The 15,853-nt window shown below is 42.5% G+C and overlaps 3 protein-coding genes across 3 annotated transcripts in view; 2 read left to right on the forward strand and 1 right to left on the reverse strand.

The window, feature by feature from the left end:
• cltca (clathrin, heavy chain a (Hc)) overlaps nucleotides 1–6,889 on the forward strand; it is a 31,260-nt gene extending 24,371 nt beyond the window's left edge. The window contains exons 22-30 of the mRNA XM_079238006.1: nucleotides 812–969; nucleotides 1,053–1,325; nucleotides 1,457–1,774; nucleotides 1,948–2,079; nucleotides 2,511–2,621; nucleotides 2,734–2,904; nucleotides 3,012–3,233; nucleotides 5,072–5,147; nucleotides 5,602–6,889. Of these exons, the coding sequence (XP_079094132.1) occupies nucleotides 812–969; nucleotides 1,053–1,325; nucleotides 1,457–1,774; nucleotides 1,948–2,079; nucleotides 2,511–2,621; nucleotides 2,734–2,904; nucleotides 3,012–3,233; nucleotides 5,072–5,147; nucleotides 5,602–5,735 (1,595 nt within the window). The 3' untranslated portion in view covers nucleotides 5,736–6,889. The remainder of the gene's footprint in view (nucleotides 1–811; nucleotides 970–1,052; nucleotides 1,326–1,456; nucleotides 1,775–1,947; nucleotides 2,080–2,510; nucleotides 2,622–2,733; nucleotides 2,905–3,011; nucleotides 3,234–5,071; nucleotides 5,148–5,601) is intronic.
• A 1,149-nt stretch (nucleotides 6,890–8,038) lies between these two features.
• Nucleotides 8,039–9,366, reverse strand: ptrh2 (peptidyl-tRNA hydrolase 2). The gene is made up of 2 exons (XM_079238104.1): nucleotides 9,284–9,366; nucleotides 8,039–8,613 (listed from the first exon to the last, which is right to left on the reverse strand). The coding sequence occupies exon 2, from the start codon at nucleotides 8,601–8,603 to the stop codon at nucleotides 8,085–8,087; it is 519 nt and encodes a 172-aa protein (XP_079094230.1). The 5' UTR covers nucleotides 8,604–8,613; nucleotides 9,284–9,366; the 3' UTR covers nucleotides 8,039–8,084.
• Nucleotides 9,367–12,403: 3,037 nt separating this feature from the next.
• The window catches only part of LOC306733111 (vacuole membrane protein 1-like), a gene marked incomplete at its 3' end in the record, with an annotated part of 49,890 nt that continues 46,440 nt past the window's right edge, over nucleotides 12,404–15,853 (forward strand). Inside the window, exons 1-3 of the mRNA XM_079214305.1 lie at nucleotides 12,404–12,493; nucleotides 14,455–14,554; nucleotides 14,663–14,801. Coding sequence (XP_079070431.1) covers nucleotides 14,476–14,554; nucleotides 14,663–14,801 — 218 coding nt within the window. The 5' untranslated portion in view covers nucleotides 12,404–12,493; nucleotides 14,455–14,475. The remainder of the gene's footprint in view (nucleotides 12,494–14,454; nucleotides 14,555–14,662; nucleotides 14,802–15,853) is intronic.

A 15,853-nucleotide genomic window follows, 5' to 3' on the forward strand; every position in this document is an offset into this window, starting at 1 on the left:
ACTTGTTGAGCTCACGTAGGAAAAGGAAAGAAAAGCACCAGACTTGGTTGTGATTTTATTTCATAGTGATCAAAGTGGCTAATGCCATGCTGCTCTGTTTCAGGCACAGCAGAGAGCTTGTGTAGTGGGAAAGAACCCCACCTGACTTATTGTGAGCTGATCAATCACGCTGAACGAAGGCGAGGTTTCAGAGGAAGCTTTTCGGTGTCCAATGCCACTTAGCTTGCAGTCAATCAATATGAAACAGCCGTGCTGTGGAGTTTGATCTTTGTCCTCCAGGGGAATTTGCTGATAGTTGCATTGTTTATTTCAGCGAGTCGCGCTAGTTTCTCTCCTCCCAAGCATAAACATCCCGCCTATAAGCGTGTTGCGGCGACCTCTCAAAGGCCGCATCAGCCCGTAGCGACCCTGCTTCTCCCAATCACACGTTACAAGTGGAGCTCAACTCGTGTCTGTGCAGTAGAGCAGAGAGCAAGATGTGTGTTCAGCACTCGGTACTTTTTGTGTCTTCCCTGTGGTTGTACGTTTTAGTTTCTGTCCTGCGTCCCTCTTTATACTTTCAGATATCTGCTTTATTTGACTGTTTTGCTTTCAGCTCGAAGTTGTTTTGTTGCTGATGAAAACCCAACATTTCCTGACATTGCTGCTCATAATAAAAGTTTTTAAATAACAAAATAATGGGGAAGAATTTAGAGGAAATTGAATGTATAACCAGATTCGTGGTGCTCTGTTGGCTGCGATTTTTCAATAAAAACAAACTTGATTTAACTTAAATTAATTAGCATTTAACATCACTGTCCATGTGTTTCAGGAAACTGGGAGGACTTGGTCAAATTCCTTCAGATGGCTCGTAAGAAGGCCCGTGAGTCCTACGTGGAGACGGAGCTCATCTTTGCCTTGGCCAAAACCAATCGCCTGGCTGAACTGGAAGAGTTCATCAACGGACCCAACAATGCTCACATCCAACAGGTTCGCCTCGCTCTCATACAACCCTCCGTGAATACGCTGTCGGGCCAAAAACATTAAGTGTTTTCATTGTTTCTGGCATGTAGGTCGGTGACCGCTGCTATGATGAGAAAATGTATGATGCCGCTAAGCTGCTGTACAACAACGTCTCCAACTTCGGCCGTCTGGCTTCGACTCTGGTGCACCTCGGGGAGTACCAGGCTGCTGTGGACGGCGCCCGGAAGGCCAACAGCACGCGCACCTGGAAAGAAGTGTGCTTTGCCTGCGTGGATGGAAAGGAGTTCAGACTTGCACAGATGTGCGGACTCCACATCGTGGTGCACGCTGACGAGCTGGAGGAGCTGATCAACTACTACCAAGTAAGACTGGAACACGCAGATTTTCATTTGTTGGGGTGCATGTTTCAACGCCTCGTGTGCATTTACGACTTATCCAACATGCATACATTGACCCACTTTCACCACAATCTACCGTCGCTCCTCTCTCCCAGGACCGCGCTTACTTTGAGGAGCTCATCACCATGCTGGAGGCCGCACTGGGCCTGGAGCGCGCTCACATGGGGATGTTCACGGAGCTGGCCATCCTTTACTCTAAGTTCAAGCCCCAGAAGATGAGGGAGCACCTGGAGCTCTTCTGGTCCAGAGTTAACATCCCGAAGGTCCTGAGAGCAGCGGAGCAGGCTCACCTGTGGGCCGAGCTGGTCTTCCTCTACGACAAGTACGAGGAGTTCGACAACGCCATCATCACCATGATGAACCACCCAACCGATGCCTGGAAGGAGGGACAGTTCAAAGACATAATCACCAAGGTACAGTTCAATTTGTCAAAATCAGAAATGTTTTTTTTAAATATTGTGTTTTCTTTATGACGTGTCTAACTGTCTCATTGTATTTGTCTTTTTTCCGCTAGTATTGCTAAACTATAATCATGGCTCCTTTTACAATGTTTATGCTAATTATTCCCTTATGGTTTTCCCTGTAGGTGGCCAACGTGGAGCTGTACTACAAAGCCACCCAGTTCTATCTGGAGTTCAAGCCCTTGTTACTGAATGATTTGCTCATAGTGCTTTCCCCCAGACTGGACCACTCCCGTGCCGTCAACTTCTTCAACAAGGTACACTTTAATCTCATTATGACGAGCGAGGGGTTGTGATATAAACTTTCTCTGTTTGTTAGGATTGAGTGCTTTTCCATCAAGTTATTTTCATGCGCAATCTCAATTTGAGTGAATCTCTCGAAATTCTACAAAGCAATTTGTGTGGGCCAATAAGGAGACTCGCGTTCCTAATATTAATGCATTAAACAAACGTATTCCATCACATTTTCCACCGTTTGAGATCTTCGAATAACGTCTCGTCGTCGTCTTCTTCTGCAATGGTTTTATTGCACCTGAGAGGAGAAATAGTGCCACCAACTGGCCCCTAATATTTACACAACACTAGTGTGAACAGAGAGGAGAAATTTGTCGATTTTCGGGAAATTCTGTTAACGTGTAGGACGTAAACTTGGCTAATGGGATGATGCTGAATGTACACGTGTCCACAGGTGAAGCAGCTGCCTCTGGTCAAACCCTACCTGCGGTCAGTACAGAACCACAACAACAAATCAGTCAATGAAGCACTTAACAACCTCTTCATCACAGAGGAGGACTATCAGGTGAGAGAGAGCCTTCCACGCTGCAACACTCTTTTGTTCAATAGTTTCATTCCATACATGTTGTTATTGTTTGATTTGACGCTCTCCCCTTTTCCCATCACGCCCATGTTAGGCACTGAGGACATCAATAGATGCCTACGACAACTTCGACAACATCTCACTGGCCCAGCGCTTGGAGAAGCACGAGCTGATTGAGTTCAGGAGAATCGCTGCTTACCTCTTCAAGGGCAACAACCGCTGGAAACAGAGTGTGGAGCTCTGCAAGAAGGACAAACTCTATAAGGTATTTATCACATTCACCTTTACTCTCATTGCAAATGTTTCTGATGCACTGCTCAGATTTGGCTCCGACCAATCCCTGAACCCGTCTGTGCCGTTTCCCCCTCGCAGGATGCCATGCAGTATGCGTCAGAGTCCAAGGACATAGAGCTGGCAGAGGAGCTGCTGTCCTGGTTCCTCCAGGAGAACAAGAAGGAGTGTTTCGCCGCCTGCCTGTTCACCTGCTACGACCTGCTGCGGCCCGACGTGGTGCTGGAGACCGCCTGGAGGCACAACATCATGGACTTTTCTATGCCATACTTCATTCAGGTCATGAGGGAGTACCTCAGCAAGGTGAGTCGGCGCTTTTCTGAACTGGTTTTCATATAAACAAAGTCCATTTAGCTGTGCAAAGCTGCGGTCATCCGTTCAGAGTCGAGGGAAGCGTCAGAGCAGGTTTTAGTTTGTTTTATACAGATCCATGCAGGTTCTCTTATAGGGGCACTGTGGCAGAGCAGGCCGGTAATCTTAACCAGGTTTTTACTTTCTGGACGATGCAGTCAGGAATAAGGATGTTGATTCATCATTTATTTTTATTCAAACTACACAATTAACTAATTGTCATCATCTCTTCCCTTTTTTGGACACGGCTGGTTTCATCAGCTAGAGTTTTGTAAACTATCTGGTTTATGGCATGTTGACACATTTTTAATTCTTACCATTGTGTTCCTTTGACCGTGGAAAGTGTTAAATGAAAGGGACACTCAAAATTATTTCCAATAGCTGTCTGTTTACCAAAATTCCTTTCCAGGGAAATCATTTTAATTTCGTTTTCCTATGCTGCAACTCTTCTCTTCCAGGTTGATGCGGTAAATGAACAGGTGAAAGCTAAATGCTCTGTATTTGATCTCAAAGTATTTAGCTCGGACGACTGCAGCCTCGAGTGTGCATGGGTTTTAGCTACTCATTTTGACACGGTCACTGAGACATCTTTCAACCTGAAATTGTAGTTGTTGTGATCTTTGTGTGTGTGTCGTCCCTAATAATGCTAAGTCTGAGGAAATTGAAATGTAGCCGTCTGCTGCCACAGTACAGGATTGGAGATTTCGTATTCACTTTATCGCACTTTAACATCTGTCATTAACTTGCATGCATAATCAGTTATTAGAAGAAAAAAATCAGCCGTTATTGTATGAGAAATTCAATGATGGCCATCTAAACTACAGTGCCTCTGTCAGGATAGATTTAACCTCAACATGCTCAACCAGTCAGAGGCTTCAACGTGTTTAAATTCTGTTATCAGAAAGTGCATTTCCTCACAGATGCTGACACTGCACAATATGAAGCTTTATGTTGTTTTGATGCTGGGTTTAGGATAAAAGCATATCCATCACGTCTCTTGCTGATGCGTAGCAGCAGACTGGTGTTTTTTTTTTTTTTGTTTTGCCTGGCTTCCTGTAGAAAAGCCAGGGAGCACCTGGTTTGAGACTCGCCCTCCTCTCGCTTCCTCCCAGACTGCATCAGTGCTGCAGCCGCTTCCTCACTGCCAGCGGTGTAACACAAAGAGCATGAGAACTGTTTTTCAAAAGAGGCATGGAGAAACTGAATGATAAATGCATATACAAGATGTGGGATTGCACTGCTGAGCCAGACTTTACTTTTAACTCTGCAAATAACTGCATCCAGGTGCTACAGCTCCATCACCCATTGTCCAGATGTGTCCATTCTGCTCATGGCTGCGTCTGACTTGCTGCCTGTTTCTCTTCTTGCTGTCTCTTTGTCATGCACTTATTTAAAGAATTGGCTGCTTTTATTGTTGCCAACCAGACGGTTCAACGGAGAAAAGAAAGATTAATTTACTGCTTTTTTTTTTTCGTCATCTTTAATATTACCACTTAAAACTTCTACTGCTAGTAGTCAAGCTTATATTCGGTGCAAACTGTAGAAATCTCAGAATACTGTGTGTAAAGTGTCAACAGCTTAAGCAAATGGCACTGGTTCAATCACTTTAAATGGTCTTGTTCCTGACTGTTCTTGGGTTTTGTCTTGCTGCTGCGTGAGACCTGCGTAGCGCGGTAGCCCAGAAAAATCGTCACAGATTAGTTTGTGTCACCGTTTTGGGATTTTTCAACTTGTTCAGTCATTGATTGTTGTGGCTTTGCTCTAAATGCTGTTATTTCTTTGCATTGCAGGTCGATAAACTAGAATCCTCAGAGTCTGTAAGGAAAGAGGAGGAGCAGGCAACAGAGACGCAACCCATCGTCTATGGTAACGGTCCTCTCACGACACCAGTGTCCATTTCACTGATCAAAAGCAAAGGCAGCCGTCATCCCAACATATCTGTATCGGAATAAATTTAAGACCCTGAAAAACAAAGTATTAATTAATCATTTTTAGCTGCTCTAACATAAAATAGTAATTCATTTTACAGGCCTTTTTTGAGAAAAAAAAATTGTTTTTGATCATTGTAATCTAGGTAATACGAGTTTTGTAAACAAAGTTACGGTTTACAATTAGTTTTTTTGTGCATTCATCAAAGTGAATGCACTTTTAGTTGCTTCTAGTACCACAGCTGAAAAGGAAAGGACGTAAGAACTTATTAAAGCTAAAAATACTAAACGAGGATCAGCAAACCAATGAGGACCACATCAGAACTGTGGCTCTAGTTAGAATAAAACGGACCAGTTCCATGTTTGAAACCTTTCCTGTGTGTTTGTTGCAGGCACGCCCCAGCTGATGCTGACAGCGGGCCCCAGCGTACCTGTGGTCCCCCAGCAACCTTACGGCTACGGCTACCAGGCGCCTGCAGGATACAGTCAGCCAGCAGCTCAGCCAGGCTTCGGCTACGGCATGTAAAGACCCCGCCCCCTTCTCTCCACATGCAGGCTGGAGCTTCCTTCCATCCATCCCCCTCAGTCCTTCACCAGACCAGTAGTGTCTCTCTCTGCCCCTCTACAGGGAGCGGGGAATAACACAGACGACCCTTTTTCTTTTCTTCTTCCCGCTTTTCAAACTGTCATGAAGGACTCAGTTTTATTTCTGTTGTCAAAGAAAAATATTGAATCACAAAGATTAATTTTCTCACATTCCATATTGACTAGATTAATTTTTCTTTTGTCTATTTTATTTGAATGGGAAATGGTTTATGTACAATGGGGGGCTTGTGGGAAGAGCTAGTCCTCTTCTCCGTTTAAAAAAGAGAAAAAAAAGAAAAAAAAGGTCTGTTGTGAAGCATCTGATTTGCACTCTGTAGTGAAAAGAAAATTAATGTAGAACCTCTTCCTTTTGATGTGTGTGTGTGTGTGAGCAGCTTCTTCTGTCCGACTGTAAAATGCATTTAATTATTGTATATTCAGACACAACAAAAATGCTTCTATGTTCTTCTATATTTGAACATGAGACTGCCGCTTCCGTGACCACAATCCTGAAACACTACGTTGTACCAGTCATGTCCCCACACACAAAACCCAAGGGAGTGTTTTACATACGGTTGACAGGAAGTTAGATTCTTCTCTGCAAAGCCTATGCGGGACTCTCCAAACAAATTGGTATTCAGACGACATTTCCATGTGCTTTAAATACTGCTCGAATGTGGGACCATTCCACCTCAGGAGGGACTGCAGGCCTGTTTGACTAACGTGTGCCCCTCTTACTGCTGCGGTTTGTTTCTGATGGATATCATTCACTGTTATGGAGCGTGCAGGAGAGATTTGTCAAACTTCACTCTCCTCGGGACCTGTTGAGGCTTATCTTTGACCTTTTTCAGTTGACCCGCTCATCCAATTCAGAAACCGCATCACAGGACTTGTGGTAATTTGAAGTTTTTATCAAAGGCTTGCGTGTATACAGGAAATCAGTCATTAACTCCTTTGAACTTATATTCTTATCTAAATTACCTTAGATTGAAATTGTGCACTTAAGATACTTGATTGTGCATAATCAGGATCATAATGAATGAAACAGCGGTTTTGTTTTCCACTTAAAAATAAAGGCTTCTTGTTTGTCAAGAACTGTGGTTGTGTCTTACTTTTACTGTGCAAAAGTTCTCGCTTGCATTACATCCATTACATTGCTGCACATTCAGCCCCCCAAAAAAGGCTAAGAAGTCATGGTTCTGATCAGAATGATAAATACTGAGCGGAAAAATCATCAGCTGTAATGTTTATATGAATGAGTTGCTGTTTGTAGTCCAATTTGATATTGGAGGAAAGTTTGACTACTCTCACCTAGAATGACTTTCACCATTTCTTGTCATCTGTGGCGACTGTCAGAGCTTTTGATTCAGCTGTATGCCAGTTTCTTTTTTGGATGCCATACTGAGGTGTTATGAATTGTAACATGGTCCTCTTACTTTGTGTACCTTGTGTGACATCTACTAGCTAAATGTGCTCTGGTCAGTTCAACAGCAGCATTGGCTCACTTTATGTAAGGATGTAGTACTAGCACCCTCTGGTGGTACAGATCAATGGCTGTTAGAAGTAACACAGACTAGCAAAAAGGTAGTTACTGCCATTCATAACAAGTTCCTCAAAACACCTAGAAGTTTGATTTGTTGCTTTCCTGTACATGCACACCATAATACATCATGGAGGCATTCAGTCCTTATCTGTAACAATTTTAGGATGGTCAATTATATATAAATGTCTAGTCGAATTACAATAGTTACCAGCTCTAACTACGGCAGTAACCACCATTGTATTCTTTGAAACCTTTACAATATAACTGACGTTATAAGTTCAGAATTAATTTAGGGTTAGGATTTGTCTTTACTTGTATTGAGATCATTTTGGGACCATATTCATCATAGCAGGTAAGCACAGGTGGATGATCCACAACATTTCATTTATACATTCATAGTCATGGCACTGCTATTGTGCATACCAGCTCACAGCCATTGTTAATGTCATTAGTAACTCCTGTGCTTCTCCTCTGTCAAGTCAAAGTGTAATGAAAACTAATTTTATTGTGCTGGGATTCTGATAAGATCGACTCTGCATCATGACTTCAGACACGGGTGGACTGAAGATAAGCAGCGTTTATGCCACTGTCACAAGTATCACAGTAAAGTAATACACATCAAGCTGTTACTGGTTTTTATGAGTGAACAAATGTGATCATGCCCAAAACTGCACAACAAAATCAAGTAGTTCAACACAGAATTGAGTAAATTGTTTTATAAAATTAGAAACTCATGGTAGACCCAAACTAGTAGAGTTTCAAGTCTCCGGTGACTTTGTCAATCAGATCAGCTGGACCCGGACCGATACCCAGCACAGTGCGAGAGCCGGGTGCGATTTGAGTCCGGCCTGCGTCCTGAATCAGGCTGACAGGAAGCCCCACTTCTTTGGCATGACCCAGCAGATGGATCAGGGTGTCCTCATCGGGGGCCTTCACCACCACCTTGGGCTGGCCGCAGTACTCCCACCGTTTGAGAAGCTCGGGGTTCCTGCGCTGAACCTGCTTGTAGGCGGACACGGCCGCATGGGAGCACTGGGCGGCGACCTTCCCTTTACCCATCTTCAGGTCGTTTCGGACCACTATAATCATCTTGAACTCGCCTCCTTCGCCCATCACGCTCGCTTCAGTGCTGTTCCCCATCACGGCCATCAAGCTTTTGGATGTGGGGCCCAAGCGAGCCCGAAGGTGCCAACCAAGCAGGAGCCCACAGGCCAGTCCTGCTACTGCACCCAGGCCCAATGGGCTGTACGCCAAGGCCAAGTCCATATTATTGAGCCTGCAAAAAGACATGCAGAATAAGGGAGGTCCATGTTACATCTACACTTATTAACTTAAAAAAAAAAAAGAACTGTATTTGAAACTTTGGAAGCAGCAATTAAAACAGTCCAATCACTAACTGACTCCACTTTCCTCCCCAGCTGTCTTCTGTGCACTAAAGAGTTTCCTCCATGTTGGCTTACACATTGAGATAAAGTCGTTCTTGAAAGCTCCAGATCGGCTACTTATTTCTTTATAAAAAGGTATTTGCCCAAATGTATGTTTGCAATGTGTCTGACATAACAGTTAGACAAGTAGCATCACGTGCATGATGCCTTTATCTATCTAGTAAAGTTTAATCATTTGAAGGTATTTTAATAGTATTTAGTAACTGACTAATACAATCTGGCTACACATGTAGCTTATCTTTGTTCAATACATCACAGATTTAGGATTTAACCAAAATGTTCGTTATGCGTTTTATAAACTAACAACAACTTCGCATGCTAACCAACGGTAGCTACCACCTTAAGTGGAGCTGCCCATGCTAACGTTAGCTTCCGGGCAAGAAGCGACACCGCTTACTCTCCAAAAACACCGCTAAATACATATCACTGAGCAAACAATTAGACTCCAGATGTATATCGTCCATTCCCCCGTAGTGCCAACCAACGCGAGACATGGCGTACCTGCTGGTTTGCTCGACGTGCCAACAGCAGCATGAATGAAGCTTCAGCTACTTTTCTTATTGTCGCTTGGTGATGACGTCACCTCACCACGACTTCCCTAAAGTGGAAAATCTGTTATTTTTTTCTTATGCATTTCAATGTATAAAACAAACTTAGAAAATGTTTCCATACATTTCAATGTTTTTTTACACTTAATTGGATAAAATCCAGTAAATTTGTTTTAGAATTGATTCAATAATCACTTTATTTCCTGAAAGGCACAGTGGGTGTTCATAATGTCAGCAGGTAAAGGTAGATACAGTAAATTATATTCACACTCTGTGATTCAAAATGAAGTTTAAAAATCCCTTTAACAGTTGCAGGATCCTAAGCTAGTATGACTGGTAATATGTTGATAATATATGAGCCTTTGGTTCATTTCGTGAAGTCTGGTTCACCCACACAGCTGCTTCCACTTGTTGCCTCATTAGGCCTCCTGACAAACCCTCTGACTCTCCTGTGTTGCTAAGGTGGTATAATACACATATGTATGATTTATCAACCTTCTTATTATGGGGGAAATACGAGCAAATAACCAATTCAAATTAGAAACTTTTTATTTTGGCTTGTCAGAGAATTCAGAAAGGAAAAAAAAGATCAACTGATATAATACACACGATTACAACAAGTATTCAATAAATATATATGAATTGAAAGGAAATGGTCACCACCACTGAAAGTGTCGATATATATACATGTTTTTCTTTTACCCCCACCTGTCATTTTCTTATTTATTAAGTCTAATCTCTACTCTTCTTTGCAATAATGATACAGCAGGTCGGTGCCTTGCTCAAGTTGCCTCGCTCCCCACCCAAACCTCCTGCTGGTTCAACACTAACCTTTAGACCAACACTGCCATCTATTGAGCAAAACAGAGAACTACATGCACCTTCAAATACAAGCCGGTAGAAATGTAAAACGACACGATACCATTTGCGTTCACAATCTCCTGCTCGCCATCATTTCAAAGGACACATCAGAATGTTTATTTTGGCAGCAACATAAATAAATCTGAGACACATAGGCATGATGTCAGATGAGGTATTTTATTTAATATTTGTATTTGTATTTTGTGTACAAAAACGTCCTAGTTAATCTTATCCCAGGCGAAACAAATATATACTAAGTATATTTAATCTTAGCATACTTGAGTATACTTTAGTATACTCATCATAAGTATACTTAAAGTGTGCTATTTTGGAACAACTTCTTTTGTACTAAATATATTTGAATGCTAAATTGGAACAACTTAAAGTATACTTAGTACATTTTAAGTATATTACTGTGTATGTGCTACTATACATGCCGATAGCTCACTTAAAATGTGTTTTAAGTATATTTGAAATATACTATTAGTATATTGCAAATACGTAAACATTACAATTTTAGTATATTTATAATGTGCTAGTAGTAAGTAATAAACAATGCTGCACTGTGGATAAGAGGTGTGGGTGATGTCATCGAGCTCGTCTGCTCCTTATCAATTATTTGTAATTAAAATCTTGAGATAAATACAAAATGGTATTATTTACAACAGTGGTTCTCAAATGGGGCTACGTGAGATTTAAAAAATATATAAAGTAACATCCATTAAAAAATAGCTAATTAATACATATTCAATCAAATATAAGTGTAAATTCATGACCTGAATATTCTAGCTGTGTAGTACATCTTTTTTTCAATCAAGAATGCTTTGCACTGGTTAGGAGGTACTAGGGGTACATCACTGAAAAAAGGTTGAGAACCACTGCTTTACAACACAGTTACAGTTTAGAGCATGGAGATTTAGTGCAGTATATGTTGTTAAACTCGATAGACAGACAGAGATCCAGCCTAAAGATAGCATATGTTCTGCCATGCTCCTGTAAACTGAGACGAATGCCGAGTGGCAGTTAGCTGAGAGGTGACAGAGCAAAGACATTTTCTCCTTCACAGGAGGGTTAAGTGTTATGCACGACCGTGGAATGAATTGGAATAAAGAGACTGAACGGATTGATGTGTGAATGTTTGTTTATTTTTCAGTTTTTTTCTTTGAGGTGTAGAAGTTATTCCCTCAAGAATGTATTACTTTTGCACAAAAAAAAAATAAGTGGTGTATTTACTTTAGGATATATTCTTTAACCTATTTTCTTTCAGAGCAATGACATAATGTTATTGGGGCAGAATCACGATGCTATTGTACTCATGACAAAAGGTGCAGCACTATCTTTATCTGGAAGTTTTCACAAGAAAAAAAAAACAAATTTATGACAATGACAATTTGCAAGTATTGTGACCCTTCACTGCTCTGCTGTAGTGTTTGCCTCTGTAACGCTGCTCTTTTCTGCCTCGGTGCCCATTGCTGTGTCCTGCATCTGTCACTCATTTGTCAATTACCTTTTTTTAAACTTGATGCTTCTCATACACAAAAATACTACATGATATCTCAGCAATAGTTCTGAGAGGAAAATAGCTGACCCGGGCCGCCTCCAAAGGTTGTGCTTGACACAGATTTCCTCCATGTTTTGCACTTTATTGTAGAGTATAAAGTCATTTAAGTCCTATGCTGTGAAAGACAAAGAAAGCTTTGTCCCCTTGAGACCTACCCTCACTGCATCTCCCCATATAAAGTCCCAAGAGTCATTCAAAAACTCACACACAACTTCCACCAGACAGTTGAGATCTGAAATACTTTTCTCTCTCTGATAAACAAGGTGACGCCGATACTAAAACATGTCAACATGAGGTCTTCCGTCTCTAGCTATGACCTGGAAATTTTGTGATGTCCTTTTTTTTTCTTCAATTTGGGACATAACTGAACTCTCTTTGCCCAAATTCATTCACTCTCTGCGTGAAACCTTCTGAGGACTGAGATGTGTTAGAAGTGCGCTCCAGGAAAGTGATCCACTTATTTATAGACCTTTAATTAGACTGGCTCTCTGGAGGTTCTAACAGCCAAATGATGAAATCTCCCCCTCTTTCTGTGTCTCTCCCCTGCCAGCCTGCTTTCCCCTCCCCCGGCAACTCTGTATCAGTCCTCGATCCCTCACTGGCCCTCCATCACCACACCCTGCTCTCAAGTTATGATGCAGTTCATGGGTAGCCTACTTTTGCCCTACATTTGCCACTGGGACTCCATCACAGGTTTCACTTCAGCCCAGATCTTACTGTGGATTAAACATCAGCAGAACGGTGAGTTTACCCTCTCTGCATCAATGCATTGCTAAAACACACCAGGCTGCTACATTACAGCACTGCTTTACTGTGTTACACTTCAAACAGTGCACTGTTGTCATCTCTGTTTGAAATGTGTGAAATGGATTTGCAGCTTATCAAATGTATGACCTTGTGTGTGTGTGTGTGCGTGTGTGTGTGTGCGTGTGCGTGTGCGTGTGCGTGTGTGTTCCTCATTGTCCCTGTAGCACAAGAGTTACTCAACAGGTCCGGGTTGTTTTGGTAGAAGTGATTGCGCAATCCAGTGCAGGAGCAGAGCTGCACTACTGTGTTTCGCACTGCACGCAGTGTTGCTGGGAAACTGTTTACTACTGGAGGTTCTGATTGTGAATAATGCATGGAGTTTTGATTAATAACCTAATTCATTGTTGTGTAGAATAAAGCACATACTGAGGTGCATATGGCCAATTTGGCATCAACTTCTCAGAAAAGTGTTGCTTCCAGAATATTACACATTGACACGCTTTGTTGAGGCCTTTTGTGAGACAATGTATGGTTCTGGTTGCAAAAGGAGAAAAGTGTATTAAAGTAGATAGATAATGAGCGTGACATAACTGATAGAAAAATCAGCTCGACACCTGGTGGTAAAATCATTGATCAGGACATTATTTTATTCGTTTCAAGGAAGGAGCAGAGAAGAATTACACAACATGATAGGCAAATTGCATATCCTGGACAGTTAAATACTTTAGTTAAATAGTCTTTAGATTGGCTTGCATGGTCAGATGATAACAAGGAACTGTCTGTTCCTCAGACAGAGACAAACGGTCTCCGGACTTTATCAAATAGTTTGCCAGAGTTCATATGTAAGATTTAACATGGTAGAGTTCAATGATAAGTCTCAAGCCTTTACACAGTATACGATTAATAAACAGAACATATGATTATTAATATAACAGTGAAACAGTAATTGATTAAGAGTAAATACGTTTTTTCTTCCAACATAACCAAGTCAGTTTGTTGCCTAAACCTAAAGAGATTTCCGGCAGAAAGTGAGGGCAAACTTCTCCCATGTGCTTCCAGCTTGAGCGTGTGTGTTCCAGGTTTCGGGTCTCTGATGAAAAGCTTTTGTTTGTGGTTCCCTGAGAAGGCCAAGAGCAGCTCTCCAGATGTCTTGCAGTCTAATCGTCTGAGACGTTTTTATTTTTATTTTCCTCTGTGTGACACTTCAATCGGACTGCAAAGTACCCACAGCCTCGTTGTTGAGTGTGTTTGTCCTTCGGGGCCGCACACTAAACCTAAACACCCTGGACCTACCAAGTGGTCTTCAACCGTTTCAAGGGTCCTTCAGCGAGACACAATTATTGGACACGACAGAATAGTGTCTGTCACCTGACAGCTCAGACTGTTAATGGCCCAGACCTGTGTGTGTGTGTGTGTGTGTGTGTGTGTGTGTGTGTGTGTGTGTGTGTGTCACTGACACAGCAGATGCTAAACTGCATACCTCCGTGTCAGAGTCCCCGTCTCACCTCTCACTGACAGATTCCTGAGAAGCCGGCGTCTCTATACATAGACACTCTGCAAACGTACTTTTAGACACATGCATGAATGTGTGTAGGTTCCCCCAATGTTACACATATTACCATTTATTCCGCTGTGCAAGTCATTTGATCACCACCCTGGATTTATGATGCAGACAAATGAACAACTTCTTGCTCCCGGTAAAAACGTTGATGCTGTTTTATTACTCAATACTCATCCGGTCATGCACAGGTCTTATTGGGTTGCCTGCAGCCTGCAGTAGCAGGCTGGTGTGTGGGAGTGCATACCGACATGTTGAAGTGGGGGGAGTGTTTGTGTTGTTGTTGTGTGTGAGAGTTTGTGTTTGTTTTGGGCTGGCGTCGGTGTCAGACTTGGCGAGCAGTGTGCGGTATCGTGTGTGTGACTCCGTGCTGAAGGCCCGTCTCTTCTCCCAGCAGGACTCCTTCCTGGTGAATGAGATGGCAGAGTGCGAGGCCGAAGGTCAACTCCCTCGAAGGCGTCTTGGCGTCAAGGAACAGCAAAATGGAGAGCGGACTGGTAAAGACAAAAGACGTCTAAAAAGCAGATCATCAGTCATCAGTGCATCGGCACTAGAATGCCTCTGTAAAAATGTAAATGTTCTTTTGTTCCATGCTTTGCGGCTAGATTTGGATCTGTCTGTGGATGAGAGGAAACAGAGGGACAGGGAGGAGCGTGAAACCCTGGTGTTGTGGAAGAAACCTCTGCTCACGCTCCACTACTTCACCCTGGAGCTGCTCGTCACCTTAAAAGAGTGGCAATCGAGGTGAGACCCGGGGTGGGAGGCTACCGCCCCAAGAAGCAGGTGTTCCATCTATTTTGCAGATCATAAATGAATGCAGTTGGTCGTTAAAAGTTTAGCCAGAGAGAAAGAGAGAGACAGAGAGAGAGAGAGAGAGAGAGAGAGAGAGAGAGAGAGAGAGAGAGAGAGAGAGAGAGAGAGAGAGTTCTGTGAGAAACTTAAAAAAAAAGAGAAAGATAACGAGGTAATTATAAGACTTTTAGTGCCTCAGTGCAAATTTGACTGAAACACTCACGACATGGGTTACAAGCTGTTTGGAGAAATTCAATATGCATTTAATGTATGTGGGGGGCGACTACCTAAATGCCGGTTTGACTGAGAAAGCACCATATAAATCATAATTTTAGAATATGTTATACCTGCGTTGATGCCACTGGTGCCGACAGCAGCTAAGCTGTGTTTTTGTGATAGTTAGTTTTATTTATTTGAGTCATGAGTTTCTAGTGCTGCTTGTCAATCTCAAGTGGAAACAAAAAAGGTTATGGTGGTTATAAAAGAAAAAATAGCGATCACACACTCGCCACACAAAAGCACACACACACACACACACACACACACACGCACGTAAAGAAGCAGACAGGAGGTGACCTTGGTTGTCTCCGTACTATCAACCCAGAAGGCCTTCTCCCTCATAGTTTAGTCTTAAGTCAGATGCACACACACACACTAGGGATCTGCTTATTTTTTTCTGTCCCCCCATACATTTTAAACCTTAATGCTGGTTGAGTTATCGAGGTCCTTCTGATGTCACCTCTCTCACAAAAGCCCCAGCATCCGACCCAGACTAGATCAGAGTTTGCTTTGTTGACAAATTCGTCACGCTGCACAACATGTCCTTTACACGCCTCACACTCTTTGTTGACACGGAGGGGCCTAGAAGAGGGTCAGAGTGTACGCTCAGGGAGGCCTATGTGCTTAAGTGTGTGAGGACAACGTGTTTATTTTCTAAACTAGAAGAGGATGTGGTGAGCCACAAGCACCGCGTGCAGTGTTCTGACTGAGAAGCTGCTGTTCCT

The sequence above is a fragment of the Taurulus bubalis genome (assembly GCF_910589615.1).
Source record: "Taurulus bubalis genome assembly, chromosome: 2".
Classification (NCBI taxonomy): Eukaryota; Metazoa; Chordata; class Actinopteri; order Perciformes; family Cottidae; genus Taurulus; species Taurulus bubalis.